General features: G+C 37.0%; 1 protein-coding gene across 1 annotated transcript in view; it reads left to right on the top strand.

The window, feature by feature from the left end:
• The window catches only part of CDS1 (CDP-diacylglycerol synthase (phosphatidate cytidylyltransferase) 1), a 52,800-nt gene extending 33,057 nt beyond the window's left edge, over positions 1–19,743 (top strand). Inside the window, exons 6-13 of the mRNA XM_004681149.2 lie at positions 2,832–2,890; positions 4,408–4,490; positions 6,001–6,088; positions 8,731–8,799; positions 10,058–10,210; positions 11,611–11,730; positions 13,659–13,762; positions 16,876–19,743. Coding sequence (XP_004681206.1) covers positions 2,832–2,890; positions 4,408–4,490; positions 6,001–6,088; positions 8,731–8,799; positions 10,058–10,210; positions 11,611–11,730; positions 13,659–13,762; positions 16,876–17,005 — 806 coding nt within the window. The 3' untranslated portion in view covers positions 17,006–19,743. The remainder of the gene's footprint in view (positions 1–2,831; positions 2,891–4,407; positions 4,491–6,000; positions 6,089–8,730; positions 8,800–10,057; positions 10,211–11,610; positions 11,731–13,658; positions 13,763–16,875) is intronic.
• Positions 19,744–20,281: the final 538 nt, after the last annotated feature.

The following is a 20,281-nucleotide window of genomic DNA, read 5'->3' as shown; positions in this document are numbered from 1 at the left end:
CTAACACATTCTAGTGGTAATGTTTTACAAACACATACTAACACATACTAGTGGTAATGTTTTACAAAACTACATTGTAATCCCATCAGGATATTGGCACAATTGTCTTACAAGTGTATTTTTTTAAGGTTTATTTATTTATGCACACAAGAACTGGGGTGCAAGCCAGACCTCTGGGGCATGGAGGTGAGAAGACTCACCAGAGACAGAATGAGCAGCAGAATGAAGCTACCCATAGCCATGGCAGAATGAGCTTGATCCCCAGCCCTGGAGGTGACCCACATGGCATGGCAGACCTCTCCTGACCTCTGCTGCTCCTTCCAGCAGTGTATTTCAGACAAGTGTATTTTTGAAATGCAACCTTTTAAAATAGTAATGAATGGGTTATATGATAAAACTTCCAATATAAATCACACATAGTGCTCTGTAGCTGTTATCATTTTATATATGACCCAACATGGTCCTCATAGACCATCAGCCAGCACTTTGTGTGTTTTATTTGTTTGGTAATCAGTACCTTATATGGAATCTGGCATTTGGCTCTCATATTTGTTGGATGAATGAATAATCAAGAGGCTGAGAGCATCCTTACAGGGTGCTGCTTAGCATTGGTGTTTTGTTCAGAGTCTTGAGGCTCTGCTCAAGATCCTGAACTGGTCAGCAACCTTCAAGAGCTTCACCTACCAAATGGAAGAGCAGGAAGTATAAAGTGTGCTAGATTGAGAATATTTGTGTTTTTCTGCAAGTCCTGTCACAATTTTAGTTCTGCAGCAAGAAAGACTTTGTATAGATGTTAGCTGATTTAAAAAGCAGAGAGAGGGCCCTCCCTGGTGGCGCAGCGGGTTAAAGCACAGCATTGAGAATCTAAAGCCGCTTCCGAATGAGTTCGATTCCCGCCTGCCCCGGAGGTGACCACATGGTGTGGCAGACCTCTCCTGACCCGCCCGCTGCTCCCCTCAGCAGTGTACTTCGTCTATCTGCCTGTTCTGTTCCCCACTCTGTCTCTGGTGAAGCCTCTCACCGCCCCTGAGCCTCTGGCCTGTACCCCAGCTCTGTATGCACAAATAAATAAATCTTTAAAAAAAAAAAAAAAAAAGCAGAGAGAACCCAAGTTAGTCCATCACTTTTCTACTTAATTAAAGTAAAATACAGGAGGCACCGCTCCAGTGGAGCAAGGGGTTAAGACGCAGCACTATGAAGCCATCCACAGCTGCTTCAGCATGAGTTCCATCCCTCATCAGGGAGATGACCCACATGGTGCAGCAGACCTCACCTGTCTCACCCACTGCTGCCCTCAACAGTGTATTTCATCAGTCTGCCCGTTCTGCTTCCCACTGTGTCTCTGGGGAATCCTCTCTCCCCTCCCTTTCTTTCAACCCCATGAGCGTCATGTTCACATTTAACCTTGGACCAGTGGTCTCTAACAGCATAGTGACTACATTACTACTCTGGCCACTGAAAACAGTACCTGCTATAGAAGAAAAACTGTAGTAATACTTTTAATGTATTATTTGGTGATTCCAATGTTTGAGGCATTGCTTTGAGGAGTTTATCACTCTTTTCATTTCTTTCTCTCAAAGTAACACGTGACTTTTAGTTTGCCACCACTTGGAGTGGTGTCCATATTTGTTTGAATCAGGTTCCTGGTAAGTCACAGGTGGGAGTTAAGGTAGGATGTGGGAGCCAGTAGGAGCCAGTGGGCATTCTCTTCCTCTGTAATCATCATTCACACTTTGACCTTTCAAGTCAGCCATCAAATAATAGCTAAAGAGGGCTGCTGTCTTTGCTCTTCACAGTGTAGTTTCATCCTCACTCAGTCTAGTGAGTAGAATTGCCTTGGTAACTAGAGCTTCTATTAACTGAGTCTGGTGTTTATTTCATAAGGGCTAGGAAAGTTGACAACTCATTTTCTATTTCAAAGAGTAAAGTCCCTAAAGATGTTACAGAATAGAGTGGATGAGTGACTGTTTATCTAAATATGAACTTGGTTCAGATAGTTTCAGTCTCTACCTCTGTAAATTTCAACAGTTTACTGATATAATGGGCAAAGTGTACTTCATACTGCTTCCTGTTATTTTAGGATGTGATCATTACAATTCACGTAAGAATTTTTATATAGGAACTTTTCATTGTTTAATAAATTTGTAGGATAGAAGCAAAATGCTCTTTGTAAACATACCAACACATTATAATACTTTCAAGTCACTCTGAAATTATATCTTGCTGATGATGGTTTATAGAACTACATGATACTGGAGGGTTAGTAAGATGGGAGGCTTAACTACTGCCTAGCTCTTTAATTCCCATTAAAATAAATCTCATGTACATTTTCTTCATCTGTACAATGGAGATAGTAGATATCATAAGGATGTTGGAGCCCATAAATTAGTTAATACTTGTAAAAATATGTAGACCACTACCTGGGACATAGTAAGAATTCAATACATATTTGCTGCCATAGTAATTATTAACTTTTGTATTTTGTGGAGATTAAAACATTCTTTACATATACTTGATTGATCAGTATAGCAAATCTTATTCAGCTGAAATTCAAGACGGTTTTCTAAGTTCACATATCAATATTTGCAAGAAACTAATTCTTTTAATTGATGCAGGGGAAACTTACTGAAATTATGCCATGGAATATATTGAGGCATTTTGGCAAAAACAGTGTTATTTCCTTCAAGAAACTTTTGCTTTAAATGCTTAATATTTTAGTAAGTTGACAAATGGTATAGATGTGGTATAGAAAATTGATTTTATTTGTACTCAGTGAATCTCACACTTTGTACTAAATTGCATAACAAGCACATGTTTTTGTTCTTGAACAGGTTTCTGCATGTTTGTGCTGAGCTTGGTGAAGAAACATTATCGTCTGCAGTTTTATATGGTGTGTATTAAGTGGCATTTTGTAGTCACTATCTATAATTATAGTTCTTTAGTCTTTTTCTATAGTGAGAAGATATAATCTGCTATTCACTGTCTTACCTGAATGTGAGGGATATTTCAAACTTGGATAGCTACAAAAGTTTTCTCATAATTCAAAATTTTAAATGTTTTCAGTTTCCTATGAACTTACTCTTTCAGCATTTTCAGTGAATTGAAGAAATATGTAGAATTTCCATGGTCTACTGGGTAGTAAGTCTGAGAAACATCTACCATGTACTTCTATGGAAAGTTACTGTTTACTTGAGCTTAACCTGAGAAAAAAGTAAGCAGAGTACTGATTTTTTTGATGTAGCTATGATTAGCTATAGACATGATAATTCTTTTTGATCTATAATATTTTATTCTGTATATCCTTGAACAGTGTTTACTGTCTTATGAAATGTATCACTGTACACAATGAATTTACTTTCCTGGAAGTGTTATTAACTAGGAGATTGTAAAATGCAATTAAGTATTTACATCTTGTTTTAGATTAGGATATACTTCCTATTCTCTCTACTTTGCTTTAGCTCATTAAGATGCCTGCTGTAGTCATTGCTGGGACATGATAGTATTCCTTAATGTTTCTAATTTCTGGAGATTTCAGGAAAGTGTAAAATTCTCAGTGAAAATCTAGAACCATCCAGACAAATTTGAAATAATAGAATCTTCTATGAAAATATAGATAGTGCCTGTTTGGAAAAAAGCCATTTATGCATTTTGAAGCAGTGAGGTAACAGAATATTAGATCTTTTAAGCAGATTAAATTAAACTACCAATGTAATAAATTGCTTGCCAAGATGGGAAATAAGTTTATTATGAATAAATCAAAATCATTTGATTTATTTTGAAGTCATTTTATAAAATACAATTTATGAAACCAAATATATAGAAATGCTGGCTTCTCTTGTTCATATTCTATTCATACTGATGATGTTAAAAATCACTAAAGTGGTTTTCTCTCAGCTAGGTCAAATTGATGAAACAGGCCTTTGAAAATGAGAAATTGAATACTATTATTGAACAGAGCTATGAAGATCAACTTTCAAGTTTGAGTTTCAGGGCAGTTGATCCCTGCTGATTTTGATCTTTGAAGTTTTTGAAATGAACCTTTTTTTTTTTACCATTTTTAATAACTGCAGAAGGCAGTAAATGCTACAATAATGCCCCAAATTTCTCGTTATAATTTTAATCTAGTGACTCACGTTTTTATTATGCGTTTTTTAAATTTAGTGGTATAATTCATTGTCATTAGTATACCATTTGTGGGTAAATTATGATCAATTCATTAATTTTTTTTCCTGGTTTTAAGGTGCTAATGAGACCCCAAGTGAATATGATTTTACTGGTGACATTTAACTTACTTGCCTTTCAAGTTTTGACCAAAAGTCATGCTAGAAATTTATTTCAACATTGCTGTTCCTTCTTGGCTGCACCGATCAGTCGTGTTCACTAATTGTGTTGTTGGGCTATTAACAGTTCGCATGGACCCATGTCACTTTACTGATAACAGTTACTCAGTCACATCTTGTCATCCAAAATCTGTTTGAAGGCATGATATGGTAAGGGGACAGTACTGTGCTGCTTTTTATTATATTCTCATGTATATAGCACTTGTAAAGCTCTTTTACGTTGGACCATGTCTTATAGCTTCTAAAATGTACTACTTGTTTTTCTCATTCCATTAAAATACTGAGAGTTGTTTACTGTTTGATAACTACATACAAAGACCTTATTAATAGCTAGAAACTTTCTTGTTAAGGTTCCAAACAAAATGCAAAAAGTTACAAAAGCCACAATTAATTGTTATTACACCTAAATGTGATTACAAAGTATAGGCAAGTATTATTGGCATGGAATGCAAAAACATGAGATTTGCTTGCCGGCAGACAGGTACTGACAGTGTATTTCTCTAACGGAAGGGTGCGTTGGTTCTGTTCTACCTTGCCTTTATCTAGGGGTAGTTACCAGATTTCTGATGGACAGTGTTAGTTGTGTAGTAGTAACTTGTAGGTTAAGAAAACATTTGTATTAGTTAAAAGTTTAGACTAAAATTAAAAAAAAAATTGCTGTTAGTTAAAAAGTAGACTGGAGGGTCCCTCTGTGGTGGCGCAGCGGGTTAAAGAACAGCACTGAGAAGCTAAAGCCACTTCTGCAGAGTTCGATCCCCACCTGCCCCGGAGGTGACCACATGGCGTGGCAGACCTCTCTGACCCGCCCACTGCTCCCCTCAGCAGTGTACTTCATTGATCTGCCAGTTCTGCTCCCCACTCTGTCTGGTGAAGCCTCTCACCGCCCCTGAGCCTCTGGCCTGTACTCCAGTTCTGTATGTACAAATAAAATAAATCTTTAAAAAAAAAATGGAGAAAAAAATTGAGATTTACAAAATCTGATCTTATGTTTTTCCTATTCCTTTTAAAATACATTCATTAAAAATCTTTTAAAGTTACTGGATTTTGTCAAGACAGATATATCCTCTTGCCAGCTTTGTATGTGTTTGTGTACAATTGCAGTCATTTTAAGACTATCTTCCATACAAGCTTTTAATTGATAAGGGAGACCTATTGAAATATGTAGGATTTTATAATTACTAGTGTTTTAATGCAACTATAGGTTAAGATAAAAAAAACTGAAAATTTTTCCTGAGGGAATTTGTATTAAGTGCTTGCTATAAATTTATCATATACTGTCTAAACAATAAGCATTCCATTTTGAAAAGCTGCTTTTAAAATGTGCTTTACTTAAGAGAATTTAAGTAATTTAAAAGTTAAAAGTATTTATTCCTAATGAAACTAGAAATTATTTAACATTCAAATTAAATTTATTATATATTTTCTTAGCAGTATTCTCCTAGTATTTTAGTTTACTTATAGATTTTGCACTATTCACTTGTTCATTGGACAAATGTGGTTGATTTTGTTGTCTCTATGAATGTCTTATCAAATGTCATTTATTGTTACTTATCAACTGTGACTAATACAAATGGTGATTGCATTGATAGTCATCATCTTTATGAATATTTGCCACTTAATCATATGGACTTTATTCTGCTGACCTTTTTTTTTTTTAAAGGTTCCTTGTCCCAATATCAAGTGTTATCTGCAATGACATTACCGCTTATCTTTTTGGATTTTTTTTTGGAAGAACTCCATTAATTAAGGTAATAGCAGAATGTCACAGGTAAGCTAAAAATCATAGTATTAAAGATTAGCCACTGGAGCAAATATCCAACAGTTTTGTACCTTTGCATCTTTTTTTGTTTCCAAGGTACTTTGGTTTTCCCTAGCTGTACATAGCAACCACAGTGTCAGGATAGTAAGGCTTATGTCCCAAAATTCTATCTGGGTTCTTCATTAGATATTCTTTTAACAGCTTAATGAGGGCTTGACTCCATCAGTTACCCCCTCTCCCATGAAGGCTTTTCATCTTTCTTTTCCTTAGCTATTGTGTCATTTTTTATTCCATTGAGCAATGCTATAAACAAACTTTTCCTTGGTTCTGCTCTCCCTTCAAGCCACCTCTTTGTTGATTTACTTATGTGCCAAACCTTTTGAAAGTATATATTGAGACATCTCCAAACACTCATGTCCATTTATAAGACTTGTACATCCAAGCTCATTAAAAATTTTTTGACATCCAGGCCCTCCCTGGTGGCGCAGCGGGTTAAAGCACTGCACTGGGAAGCTTAAGCCACAGCCGCATAAGTTTGATCCCCACCTGCCCCAGAGGAGATCCACATGGCGAGGCAGACCTCTCCTGACCCGCCCGCTGCTCCCCTCAGCGGTGTACTTGGTCAATCTGCCTGTTCTGTACCCCACTCTGTCTCTGGTGAATCCTCTCACCCTCCACATCTCTGGCCTGTACCCCAGTTCTGTATGAATAAATAAATCTTTAAAAAAAATTATTTTTGACATCCATAGAATAAAACATTCACAGTGCAAGTAATAATGAAATGTTAAGGTAAGAGAAAGGAAAATACACATGAGCAGATTGCCCTAGATTTGGTTTTCAGTCAGTGGAGACAAAAATGGAAATGAATTAAGTTAAACCGTTCTTATTTGGGGCAGAAAGAAACAAGCCACTTGTCGTGGATGATGTAATAAATATTTTTAAAAGAAGTAAAAATTCATTTTAAAAGGCAAAGAAAACAAAATGGACCTTTTTCTTGAATCAATTTCTTTTTAAAAAAAGTTTAATATTAGGGCTTTAGATAAAGACTCAATTTCAGATATTGGGCAGTCTTTGATAATCCCATAAATATATTAATGGGCTATTGTGATGTTATTTTTGTGAAGGCAGTTTTGAAGAGACAAGCTCTTCAGAGTTCAGATATAAAGCCTTCTGTTGTTTGGATCATAGGCCTGAATATCCTGTCCTTCAAAATCCTTCCCTAAATCTTCCCCACTTAGAAGTCAAGTTTACACAGTATCAGGCTGACCTGGAAGGCAAGCTGTATATTTTTTAAAGTTTCTAAAGCTGGCTTCATTACAAAAGCAAATAATACAACTATTCTGTGCTGAGAAGTTTTTGTTTAAAAAGTCTTCAGAGAAGCCATTACAACTGTAGAAGACTCTCATTGTCTGATTTTGAACATGGGTTAGTTGTATATTACCCAGATGTAAATAAGCAAATGAATTCCTGTACTAATTGGATACAGCTCATTTAATTTGAAAAGCTAGTTTGTTTTTTTTTTAAGATGTATTTATTTCTGCATGTAGAACTGGGGTACAAGCTAGATGTGCAAGGGTGGTGAGAGGATTCACCAGAGACAGAGTGGGGAGCAGAACAGGCTTACTGAGGAAATACACTGCTGAGAGGAGCAGCGGGCAGGTCAGGAGAGGTCTGCCTTGCCATGTGGATCACCTCCAGGGTGAGGATCGAACTCATACTGAAGTGGCTTTAGCTTCTGAGTCTTGTGCTTTAACCCACTGCGCCTTCTTAAAGGCAGAATTATGATCGAATTTATTAGGAAACCATTTCTGCCAACACTTTATGTTTGGGGCTCTGTGAACATCATCAAGACAAGAGGTCAACAGAGACTCAATCTAGTTCATCCACCCAGACTCTGATACTCTAATTGTCTTCCATATGTGGTTTCTTTTCCTTCTGCCTGTTTTACTAAATTCCAGACTTTCCTTTAGGATTTTCTTCCTGAATGCTCCATTGTCTGAAAACAGTAACCTGACTCTGACAAACAGTATCTAGTCTTAGAGAACAGCGTGTGCCTTTCTTATGATGTTAGGCGTAGACTGTGACCCAGCAGAGAATTCTGGGTATGTAAGTAGAGCAAAATTGGTGGCTGGGGCTGTGAAAGTATTTTATGATTTCAGAAGAAATCTGCAGTATGCATGATTTTTGGAGAGTATGCTGTAGTGTACATGTTTTGTTATACTCAGTCTGTTTTTGGTTAGTAATAGGTCAGCACAGTCCATGTGTACTTCAAATGAATATATCTCCTTATTTCAAGAACTACATGTTAAGGTAATTTATATAAACATAAATGTCACAGTATAGAGTTTTGAAAGAAAAACAAAACAACAAATAAATTGAGGCTGTATATTGAAACAGATTTACAACAACCCAAATGTTGGAGGAGCAAATAATATGAGTTAGATAGTACTAGAAATAAAAGCCCAGGTAAATCAGGATCATGGAATGAAGGAAAAGGGATGCAAAACCATTCTTGTGAGAAAAAGTAAGCAGAGAACCACAAGGTATTGTGTGAATTTGAACAAAATTGGTATATATGTGTATATTGTTAATGCAGTAACTTAAAATTTTTTATTTGGCCTTTTTTTTTAGTTGTCTCCTAAAAAGACGTGGGAAGGATTCATCGGTGGTTTCTTTTCCACAGTCGTGTTTGGATTCATTGTGAGTTTTACTAGGAATTTATATTACTTACATTTTGAAAAATGGTAGTAAGTTTATTAGTCTGTTATAAAGCTGAAAGAGTCAAAACACAAAATGCTAATTAATTTAGTGAAACTCACTAAATAGAACCTCTTCTGTACCCTAAGAGATTTCTTGTTGGCCTCATACCTCAATCACTGATGGGTGAGTAGAAACCAGCCTCGCCCAGCCAGTTCCAGGGTTCAGAAACGCCTCCAGGTGACTGTCATGTGCAGCAAGGCTTGAGGCCCACTGCCAGGCATTTATGTTTTCCTTGTTTCTAACAGCTGCCTTGTGATCAGAGATACTTGGACAGGTGGTAGAATATTGATGAGATTACAATTAAAATAGTGAAAAGAGATCTGGTCTTGTTCAGTGTTTGTATAAAACATTATTAGTAAGTTAATAATACTGCAAGACTGGAATTATTAAAGACTAATTTGGAAATATAGCCATATCCTTGGAAGAAAAATAAAGAACTATCTTGTAAGAGTGAAATGCATAATGAAATACTAGTGAGGGAACTTATATGCCTTTCCTAACAACTGATTTAGAGGAAACTGGCAGCAGAATCAGTATCTGCCCAATCCTGGTGTCAGACTTGTGCTTCTGTTGACAGTTTTTTAGTATATGATGGATGGATGGCTGTGTTAGAAAAGAATAAACTGTTCTCTTACAATTTAAATGTGTATTTGTTTTATGAATCCATGACTGTGGACAACTCGTTAAAAAAAATTGCAATATTGTGACAAGGCAAGATAATTTAGTCAAAGTTTCCTGGGTTGATAAGAACAATTGGTGTTTTTTACCAGTACTGTTTCATAATTTTTAATCATTGATTATTTATTCAATGATGAAATTAATGTAATCTTTATCCAAAGAACTTTAGCCCTATACTCTCCTGTACATTTATAATTGGTAGCTTCTTCTAATAATTGTATTTTTAAAAAGTAAGACCTTGATAAAATGCTTCTCTAATTGTTCAAATCAGCTTTTTGTCTCTTTCCCCTTTTTAGATTGTGTTCATGCAAGGGATTGCAATCTCATTGATTTAAAAAGCCTTTTGTTTTTCTAGTCACTTTTCCAAGTTTTTAGCTGGTTGGCATGACAGCCGAACTTCAAAAATATATAACATAAAGAAATGTTGGTATTCTATCTCTGGTCTCTTCTGACATATAGCATAATATGTGTGTGTGTGCATTTCCATCCAACATTTCATGAACTACTGCTTGTTATTCAGGCTGCGTATCTGCTCTCCAAATACCAGTACTTTGTCTGCCCAGTGGAATACCGAAGCGATGTCAACTCCTTCGTTACAGAATGTGAACCCTCAGAACTATTCCAGCTTCAGAACTATTCACTCCCTCCCTTTCTAAAGGCAGTGTTGAGATGGGTAAGATAAACATGATTGAGCTCCTTTAGATTTCATTTAAAAGTAGAGTTAAGGTTTTTTAAGACATTTATTTCTGCTGAATTTTCAACTTTACAATATTGAGGTGGTGTCATTGTCATCTTAACATCAATAATATATTTAATCCTCTAGCGACTCCTCTTCTTGAACATAAAATAATTAAACCTGTTGCAATCTAGTTGTTTATTAGGGATTTACTTCCTAGTGGTATGCATACTGTTGATGATTTATCTTGTGTCCTAATGATATGCATACTGTTGATGATTTATCTTGTGTTTGTTTTGAAAATATTTTTCAATATTCCTTTAGTTTCTAGAAATGGAATGGGTTAAAGCGAGTTACACATATAACTGACATTTACTGAATTTAAAACTAATTAAAAATTCACCAGTCCAAAGATTACTTGATTTTTAGGGAATCTTTACTACTAAAGAAAACTTCTGCTTCTGAAAATCAATTTCCCACACAAAAGCACTGGCATTGTAAAGGCAATGTGAGTTTTGCCCCGATAGATATTCACTTAACATCTGTCTAATTGAGTTCTGTTGATCTGTACATCAAGACTGGTCAAAAATTGCATGTGTGTGCCAGAAACAGGCTAACTAGTGAATTTTTTCTCCTCGAGTCAAATTCATGAATTGTCAGAATTTTTTCAATGTCAAAGCCATCTATTACCTGCTGTAAGAACTTTTTGAGGTAGCCATCCTTTGATTAAAGATAAGGTCACTGCTTTGAGAGCAGGTCCAAAGACTTTCTCAGCAAGCTTTCTAACGCCGTACCCACAATAGACTATTGTAGCTTCTGTTTTAATAGAAAATTAAGAATTATGTTCTCCCTTTCCAAATCACTTATAACTGTCTTGCACTCATTTTGGTGTTTTTTATTTTTTAAACAACTTAGGTGTTCAGGTGATCCTGAACATTTAGTTTTAAGAGAAAGGCCTACTTTTCTCTCTTTTAGAGAAAGGCCTACTTTTCTCTCTTTTACTCATATAAAATTAAAGTAAAATAATAAAAATAAAAATACACTATATAATTACTAAAGCAAAGTACTACTGGTAAAAAGCAAAATCAGGTATTAGCTCAATTGAGTTTTGGTTAGCCTACAACTCAACTGTTAGGCTGTTTTCTTCAAGATTTTAGCATGCTAGAAGCTGTCGGTGTGTTTACAGGAGGGACTCAGGAGTATTGGCTAAGAAGAGAATTAGTAATGAGAGTTTATGATATATTTTTCTCATGAAATTAGGGAAAGTTTATGAAATTAACAAAAATCTGGTATGTGCTCGGACTTACTACTTATCATAAAGTAAGAATGCTATGATTGCTGGGGATGGTTTTCATGCAGTGAACTCTAACCCTTTCCTACCTTTCTCCCTTCTTTAGGAAACAGTGAGTTTGTATCCTTTCCAGATACACAGCATTGCTCTTTCAACTTTTGCATCTTTGATTGGCCCTTTCGGAGGTTTTTTTGCCAGTGGATTCAAAAGAGCTTTCAAAATCAAGGTGTGTATTCTGACACTTTGCCTTGTTATTAGAAGATATCATTCAAGATTATCATGCAGTTCAAAGTTTGCTCTGTTGATCTCATACATTTAGTCCCTAGGCAAAACCTTTTATACTCACTTGTTTCAGCCTTATAGAACTAACTCCTGGCTCACTTTCAGTGTATTCTTCCTTACTGTAAGGTTTGATCATACAATGTTGTTGAATTTTAAAGTGCCATATAGAAATGACATATGCCACTTAGTGCTGGGACATACATAGTATCTTGGTCTGTCGAGTGTTTAATAACCTAGCCATGAATTATCAAGAGTTTAGAAGCCTTGCTACAGTCTCACCTAAAGGGACATGTAAGAGAACTTTGGATGTTAAACTGTTCATTCTGGTAGATAAGAGTCAGCAAACTCTGTGAATTCTGCCTTTGTGGTATGGACGTCCTTCCGGGGACTTGGTCAGTGACCAGGGATAGCTGGGCTTTAATAAACCTATTTTCAAAAAGAGGCAGTGGTTGGATCTGATCTCTGGAACCTAGTTTATAGTTACCTGTCTCAGATACTTAAAATTCTCCCTGTGCTTCAATTAAGTTAGATCTTCATAATACGAGCTGGTCTGCCATGTTTTCTCAGCGCCCCTCATGTGACGTAACTAAATGTGACACGGGCTCTTACAGCGTGGTTGTTAAAGGGGGGCAAAGTCAAGCTTTTCTGAGGAGGTGACACTGGGAACAGGGCTCTGAGAAAAGGAGGAAAATGAGTCCTGTAGAGAAACCTAAAGAAGGAAGTTCCAGTGAGTGCAGAGAAGTGGGGAGCCAGACCCTTATAAAGAGGACCCAAACAGTGTGGCTGATGTCAAATAGGAGATGGGAGTGCACTGGGCCACATGCCAGGGAAAGGTTCATTAACTCCATGAGCTCTTGTAATGGGAAGGGAACGCTGGTGGTGGGATGACTGTACAGCAAGGTGTAGGGTTTGTTTGTTTTCCAGACACTCACCACCTACAAGGGGTGATATCCATGGTCACTGGGAATCATGGCAATAGCCATGTGTGATGAGTGTCATATAGTTGCACGCAGAAGAGTGGTATTAAGTTACCATGGCACCTGGGCTTGGCTAGTGGGAAGAGCAGGAAGGATGTGTGTTGGCAAATACTAAAGACTTGCTCAGTATTCGTTATAAACAGAGAAATGACCTACTTTATGATGGTGTTTCTTAAATCTCTTGTTTCTTTAAAATCTCTTGTTGATCTTTTTTGGCATTTTGTTTTGAAATGAAAACATAATTATTAATGCATTTTAGATGTTCTAAGGTCGCCTGGGTAAACTGGAAAGGCAAAATTACTTGTTTCTATTTTCTAGACACTCAGACATGTGGAGTCCATTTGCACAGGCTTACTAACCATTCCGTCAGTTTGGCCATTTCAGGGACTAACATGTCCCAAAGGGAACAATCTGTTGTGCTCTTCTTTTTACACAAATATTTAAAAGAAATTTATCATGGTAGTAAAATGTTTATTTCAGTATAAGGACTTTGGAGTAGGAAGAGCTAGAGCCAGTTGTGTATCTGTCAATGATAATAAAATAGCCCACCAACTGGTTTCTGATTAAATAGAAGATAGGCTGTCGCAAGATCAGATTAGTAAGAGCTGGTGAACTTGGAGCGGTTTTTATTAACTGAGAGAGTTTGGTGCTGGATTCAGTTAATTTTAACTACTGTTTTTGAATGTTGAGGGTCAGTTCAGTCACTCTAACATGGGATATGTTCAAAAGAAATGGCTAAATTTCTGGTCATGTTCTAATATGTTTGTGTTTAGTGGGAAGATCCAGTAGTAATGTATTTTCCTTAAGAGTTCATGAGATCAGAGACATTTACAGGTAGGAGGTTTTTGTCTTTTTTTCTTTCTTGAAAGTTTAATATGTCTGTTTGTTTCTGAAGGATTTTGCAAACACTATTCCTGGACATGGTGGAATAATGGACAGATTTGATTGTCAATATTTGATGGCAACATTCGTTCATGTGTACATCACAAGTTTTATAAGGTACTTTTGCTTTTTTTTAATGACTTATCAGATAATTTTAATATTCATTCCAATAGGCATTAGCTCGAATGAGTTACTATAGATTACCATTGGAAAAAAATGTATCAAAGGAGATCCCTGAAATTGTCACATGGAATCCTGAATGTTGGTGGTTGTTATAATTGTTTTATACCTATGTGAGTAATTTAAGAAACAATAGTGCATGGTCCTTAACAGTGCTGTGGTCAAAATCCAGTCATGGCCAGCTGCACTTGATTTGGCACATCAGGAGATGTGATTTCTCAACTGTGGATATTGCAGTAAATACTAAGGGTTAAAGTGGGGGCTGGGGACCCAATAGTTCATCCAGTCTACTTACTACTGCTTGAGTGCTTGCTAAGTGTTGGAGTGTTCTAGACATAGACCTTCCATTTTTCAGAGGGAGCAGCAGCAGACAAATACAATTCTTAGGTGGTAACAAATGCCATACAGAAATATTAAGCAGGCCAGGGGGCTGTAGGTGTGGTAGGGATTGATGAGATAGCACGTGGTAAATGGAGGGGCGTTACTATTTATATCAGGTGTTTTATTCCTGCTACTCAATCATAATGTTTTGGATCTGCTTTAAGATGCCAGTTTGTGTTGTGAAGAGCTACCTTATCAATTAACACGCTAACTTTATTTTCCATGGTCTCTGCTAATGCCAGAGTCATAGAAAATTTGTATGTTCTTTATAGAGTTTAGAGTAAAATGCATATGTATACATCCCTAAATATGCATTTCAAATATATGCCTCTAGCAGTGTAAGCACTTTTTTATTAACTCATTTTTTCTTGGGCATTCCTGTTGGAGTTTATCTATGTCATTATTATTTACAAGAATCAAATCCAGGCTTTGTTAACCTCCTCTGTTGTGTATTTCATCAATTTCATTGATCTCCACTCATCTTTCATTTCTTTAGTTTGCTGTTTAAGCTTCTTAAAGATTATTGATTTTCAGCTTGTCTATTAAAACCATCCTACTCTGTAAATTTTCCTCTAAAGTACTTTCTTTTCATTTTATGTCATATTTGTATTTTTATTATTCAGTCACAAATAAGTTGATTTCCCTATTTCTTCTTTGACACATGGATTATTTAGAAGCCTATTGATAGGTTTCCAAACAGATTTTTTCCTTCTTCTTACTTTCTTGTTTCAGTATTTAATATTTGTTGAGACTTGTCTTATGTCCCAATATATCATCTATTCAGATACATGTTCCACATGCACCTGGAATGAATGTATGTTCTGAAGCTTATGGATATTTTAGCATATATCAGTTACATGACATTTAGCTAAGTTCTCTGTACTGAATTTTTGGTTGGTTCTTTTCTCTCTACCTGTTCTATCAGTTATAAAGAGAACTTTTGTCTAAATGTCCCATTGTGATAGTAAGTATACCTATTCCTGTTCCTATTTTTAATTCTGAATGTATTTTGAAGTTGAGTTTGTCATATCTGTTAAACTGACCTGTCTGTCATTGCCTAATATCCATCTTTATTAACTACTTGCTTAAAATTTATTTTCTTGAATTTTAGAAAGGCTGTATCAGTTTTCTTTTGGTTAGTATTTGCATGGTATTTCTTTGTCTACCATTCCTTCATCATGATATTTAAAGTTTCTTTTTGTCCCTCTTACAAGTATATAGCTTTGTTTTTATTACTAAATCTTTGCTTTCTAAAATTGGAATATTTAATTCATTTGCAGTATGATTTGTTTACTGACATACTTGGGCATTAGGAACTAGTGGTGAAATCACTGATTTCAGAAAATAGCCATTTTAAGGGCATAAGCACATATTTTATTTTGAATCTACTGTTCTCTTCTCTGGAGGGAAGTCATACTGTGAGCCTTGTTGTCCACCATTTGAAAGCAAATATTTATACTATTAAAAATACCATGATAGTGCCAGGAGTCCATTGTTTGCCAGCAGCCCTTACTGACATAATTTTGCATTTAGCTGAACTTGCTAGAAGAGGTTCTTTTTATCTTGTGGGCTCCTACTCTGAATTTGCGAGGTTGCTGAATCCTTTGAAATCAAGCTAAAATAAGCTATGTCCTGTCTTGAATATATGTCCACCCTGAGAGACCACATGGCCATAGATTTTTGGCAGAAGAGTTGAGCCCTTCAGTTTTGTAAAGGAAAGAGTCAGGAGAGTTCAAGATGACATAGCTGAAAAGCTTGGGTTTATCTCCTATTGTGATACTCCAAATATATAGCTACATATGGAATACTTCCCCATGAAAAGATTTGAAAATAAGCTGACCACCTCCTTAGTAACCCAGAGATAAAAAGAACACATCAAGATGGATAGGGGCGGCAAAGACAGCCTCTCCAAGAGCCCTCTGCCCCCTTGCACCCCATACTCTCACCCCAATGCAGAAACCCACAAGTTTGGGAACTTTTCTGACTGGGGGGCGCTACTGAAGGACAAGGGCGGGAGCAGGATGTGGGAGGGGCTTGAGGAGAAGCCCCACCCCGGCTGCTGCGGAGATGTGCTTTGGAGGGGACAATGGCGCGCAAGTACCTGGCATCACTGCCCTTCAGTTCTCCCGGACTCCCCTCTTGAAACCAGAGCACATCCACTCTGTCTGCTACTTTAGGGTTGCCTAAAACTTTCTTTGAGCCAAGGCTGAGGCACCTTTTGTAAATTCCAGCTCTGCCTTTCAGTGCTTGGTTGGTGACTTTTATGTCCTTTCTCTTGAACAGTTGTCGTTCTCCAGGGTATTGCTTCAACAGGGATCTTCCAGTATCTGAAAGGTCAAAATTTAAGATCTGTTCTCTTTACAGGATAGTTTTCATCTCTTTTCCAATCTCAGGAATTGTTACTACTCCCTACTTGAGAATCTTTGAGAACTTAGACCTGCACCCGCTAAAATGTTTCCTGTTGTTCGTGTCTTCCCTCCACAGCTGGATTGTGTATCTCTCGACACAGAATCGTGCTGGGGGTTTTATCTCTTTAACACTAACCCTGGGCCTTAACATGAACTGATCAAGACTGAATCCTGTAGAACTCACCACCCACTGAAATGCATGATTCATTTTAACTTGCGAGTTTCTGTGGTATGAACTTTTCTTTTCTGCTTTGTTATCAGAGGTCCGAACCCCAGCAAAGTGCTACAGCAGTTGTTGGTGCTTCAGCCAGAACAGCAGCTAAATATCTACAAAACCCTGAAGACTCATCTCATTGAGAAAGGAATCCTACAGCCCACCTTGAAGGTATAACTGGACCAAGAGATGGGAAGGACTGACAATAAGGAATTCTACAGAAAAGCACTGACAGATGGAAATTTGTAATTGTACAGAAAAAATGGTTGAAAATGCAATAGATTGAAGTTTTACAGACATGAATGTTTCTTCTCTGAAATTACTGTGAATATTTAACAAACACTTACTTGATCTAAGTTATGAAATAAGTAGCAAATTGTCAGCAAAATCTCCAATACTTTTTTCCACAGTGTATTTTCTGTTGTTAACTTCCTTCCCTTTACTTGCTAGGTTTCATAATTTAAAAGACTTGTGTTTTACAAAGTTAAACACTATAAAATGAGTAAATTGAGGATGTCTTAAGGTTGCACCTGGCAGTGTGCCCTTCGCACAAATATTTACTTTTGCACATGGAGCTGCTATTGTAATTTTAGCAAAATGTTTTATGTAAGGCACAATAGGAAGTTAGTTCTTGTGCACTTCCTCCTCTTTTAGCCTGAAGTATTTGCAGAAAGGCTGAGTTGGATCCAAAAACAAAAAGAACGTTCCACTTTTCAAAGAAGTAAATCATTTGTCAGGAGAAAATATTCCATTTTTAGATAGGTTCAAAATTCAGGAGAGAGAGGCTGACATTTCTACCACTATTGGCTGGCTAGAGAAAGCAGATACCAAACTCTCCTTCTGATAAAACTGCTTGGAAAAACATGACCTCGAAAAAAACCTTTCAAGAAAAACAAAGGAGAATTCTGCCATGGAGAACACAGTGCACGCCTGCCTCCCCCACCTCCCGCAGATCGTCTCAGCAGGTGACCGTGGCTCAGGAGGCGGTGACGGGTGTGCACCGCGCCCTTGGTTGCATTCCCTGGCCTCCCGTTTCCCTGTGGAGTGGTTCCGTGCAGACGCCGAGCATGGTCCCTGTGAATGTGCTCCGGGACCAGGGACAGTAAGATAAACACAGACGGTAGTGAGAAGGGGTGGTGGCCGTAAGAGGGGTGTTTGGCCAAGATGCTGATGCCTGGCCCTGGGTGTCCCCTCCTGGATCCCCCAACAGCCCACTGGGCACTTGCCTGAGGAGAAGGAAGATCTGCCTGGAAGCGCAATCCCTGGCTGACTCCATGGTCACAGCTAACCTTTGTCCCATGCCTTCTTCACATCATGTCATAAATGAGAGGATATCAGCTGATGATTTTTTTCTTCCAAGAATGAAAATCAAGCAGAAGTGATTCTCACCAAGAACAAAAGCACACAAATGCCAAACCTTTTCTTTGGTGGACTGGACACTGTAACCAGATGAGAAAATAAATTTCTTATCAATGAATGTAAATAAGCTACTGTTGCTGTGTGCTTTGTATAATTATATTTACTGTATTGAAATTCGGCATGAAACCTTTGAAAGTTACCCAGTGTTCTTGGCTAAATGTTCAGAGAGGAGAAATAGATATATTTTAAAGAATGTTTTGCTAATGAAAAGAGTAAATATTTTTGTTTAAATCAGAAACAAGTTTTAATTATTTTATATTTCTGTTGTTCTACTATACCTAAAATAAAAGATTGTAGGTATGCCCGGGTCCCATGAATGTAATCTAGAACTAGAAGCCTCAAAACGTGCCACATGGTCTGGGAGATAGAGTTCAACATAGCCAGCACCAAGAGGACTGGCAAACATTCAGCCAATTCATTGCCACTCACTGTGTTATTGTTAGCGTTAGTTCACAATTCTCCATAAAAGTCTAGAAATAATGTTGGAAATATCTTACAGGAGGGAATGGTCACTTTTAAAAGCAGCCGACCTGTTAATTTCATTATTATTTGCCTCAGTTGGTCCAAATGTTGGTCAGAAAAGGATTAAGCTTCCCAATGTTGAAAATTAAAATGAAAAATTTGTTGTAGAAACTTACTGTTGAAAATGTAGTGATTTGGACCAGACCTCCTTGGAGTACTCCCCTTATGGTAATAGCTAATTATTCCAAATCTCCTTGGAGATACAGAGCTCCCTCTGCACTTTTTCTTTAAAGTAGTTGATGAAGCATTACACTACAGAATTATAAGAGAGCATTACTAAGTACATGCACTGTACAATCATCGTCAACAAAATATGAAGCTAGAAATACCTGGTTACAGTAATGATTCTCAAACACACATACTTTTAGAGTTAGGGGTACATTATTCTATATGTAAAAAAGTAAATTCTTAGTTTTAACAACTCGAAAGATTGACCTTTTCAGAGTACTTTTATAGCATGTATATGAAAACAGAATATATTTTAGCAAAAGATTGCCATAAAGGCCTGCCTTTGATCATTTTTATATTTGCACCATGACGAGTACCTACATACATGCGTAGCATTGTGGTGGCAGAAAAATGAAAGAGTACTCCCCTCATGGTAATAGCTAATTATTCCAAATTTGCTATTTTTAAGGGCATTCTAATGGTACTTACTGCTTGGCTTTTTAACTAGTGGGATGCAAATGTTTCCTCAGTGCTTTCCCTCTTTTTGTGGTCCATATACATCTACTGTATGAGAATAACAAGACCACAGATAAACATTTCCCTCCCCTCCCCCATTTATAGTATCTCTTTGTACTTTGATTTGAGCAAATATAGTATCACCTTGTTCAGTGAAAAAGAAAAAGTAAAACTATATGTTCTGTATGGGCAGGAGACAGTTTATAGCCTGTGTCCTGATTTCTATTTAGGACTTTCAGTGTCAAACTTTTACTGAAACTGAGATAGGAAAATAAAACTGAAACAAATGACACTTTGACTTTGTTGTGCTATTTTTCACTGGAGAAGAAACATCCATTCAATTAGTGTTTACAGAATAATGATGGGTATATGGAACTCTTTTAAATTGGGTATAAACCACCACTGGCACCTACAGTGACATTGTCAGGGACAAGGTAATGATGGAACATGGTAATGATGGAACATGTTTGTCAAGAAGCAAAGTGCTTTATAGAATGGGTACTGAATATCTAAGATACATTCCACAGTTTGTAATTACACAGGTTAAATCCCCATTATGTTTAACACCATGTGAGTGGTATTGGCTTTCGGGCCTTGTGTTCCCGGTCTAGCTGGTGCCCACATGACTTAAGCTTCTGAACAAATGAGTGGGCTTTGAAATCTGAACACCCAACTGTATCCCTTGGACAACCTCTCCCCACCCATTCTAGTTTTCATTTTGTGTGGCTCCAAGAGGGGTTTCATTGATCCAAGTGATGAGGATTGTTTTAAAGATTAAATAAAAACTGACAGCATAAAGGAGCTGATTAGTAACTGTTACTACCTTGC

Source organism: Condylura cristata, unplaced genomic scaffold, assembly GCF_000260355.1.
Source record: "Condylura cristata isolate star-nosed mole 26May11 unplaced genomic scaffold, ConCri1.0 scaffold00012, whole genome shotgun sequence".
Classification (NCBI taxonomy): domain Eukaryota; kingdom Metazoa; phylum Chordata; class Mammalia; order Eulipotyphla; family Talpidae; genus Condylura; species Condylura cristata.
The sequence above is the reverse complement of the archived record's forward strand: the minus strand, read 5'-3'. Positions and strand labels throughout refer to the sequence as shown.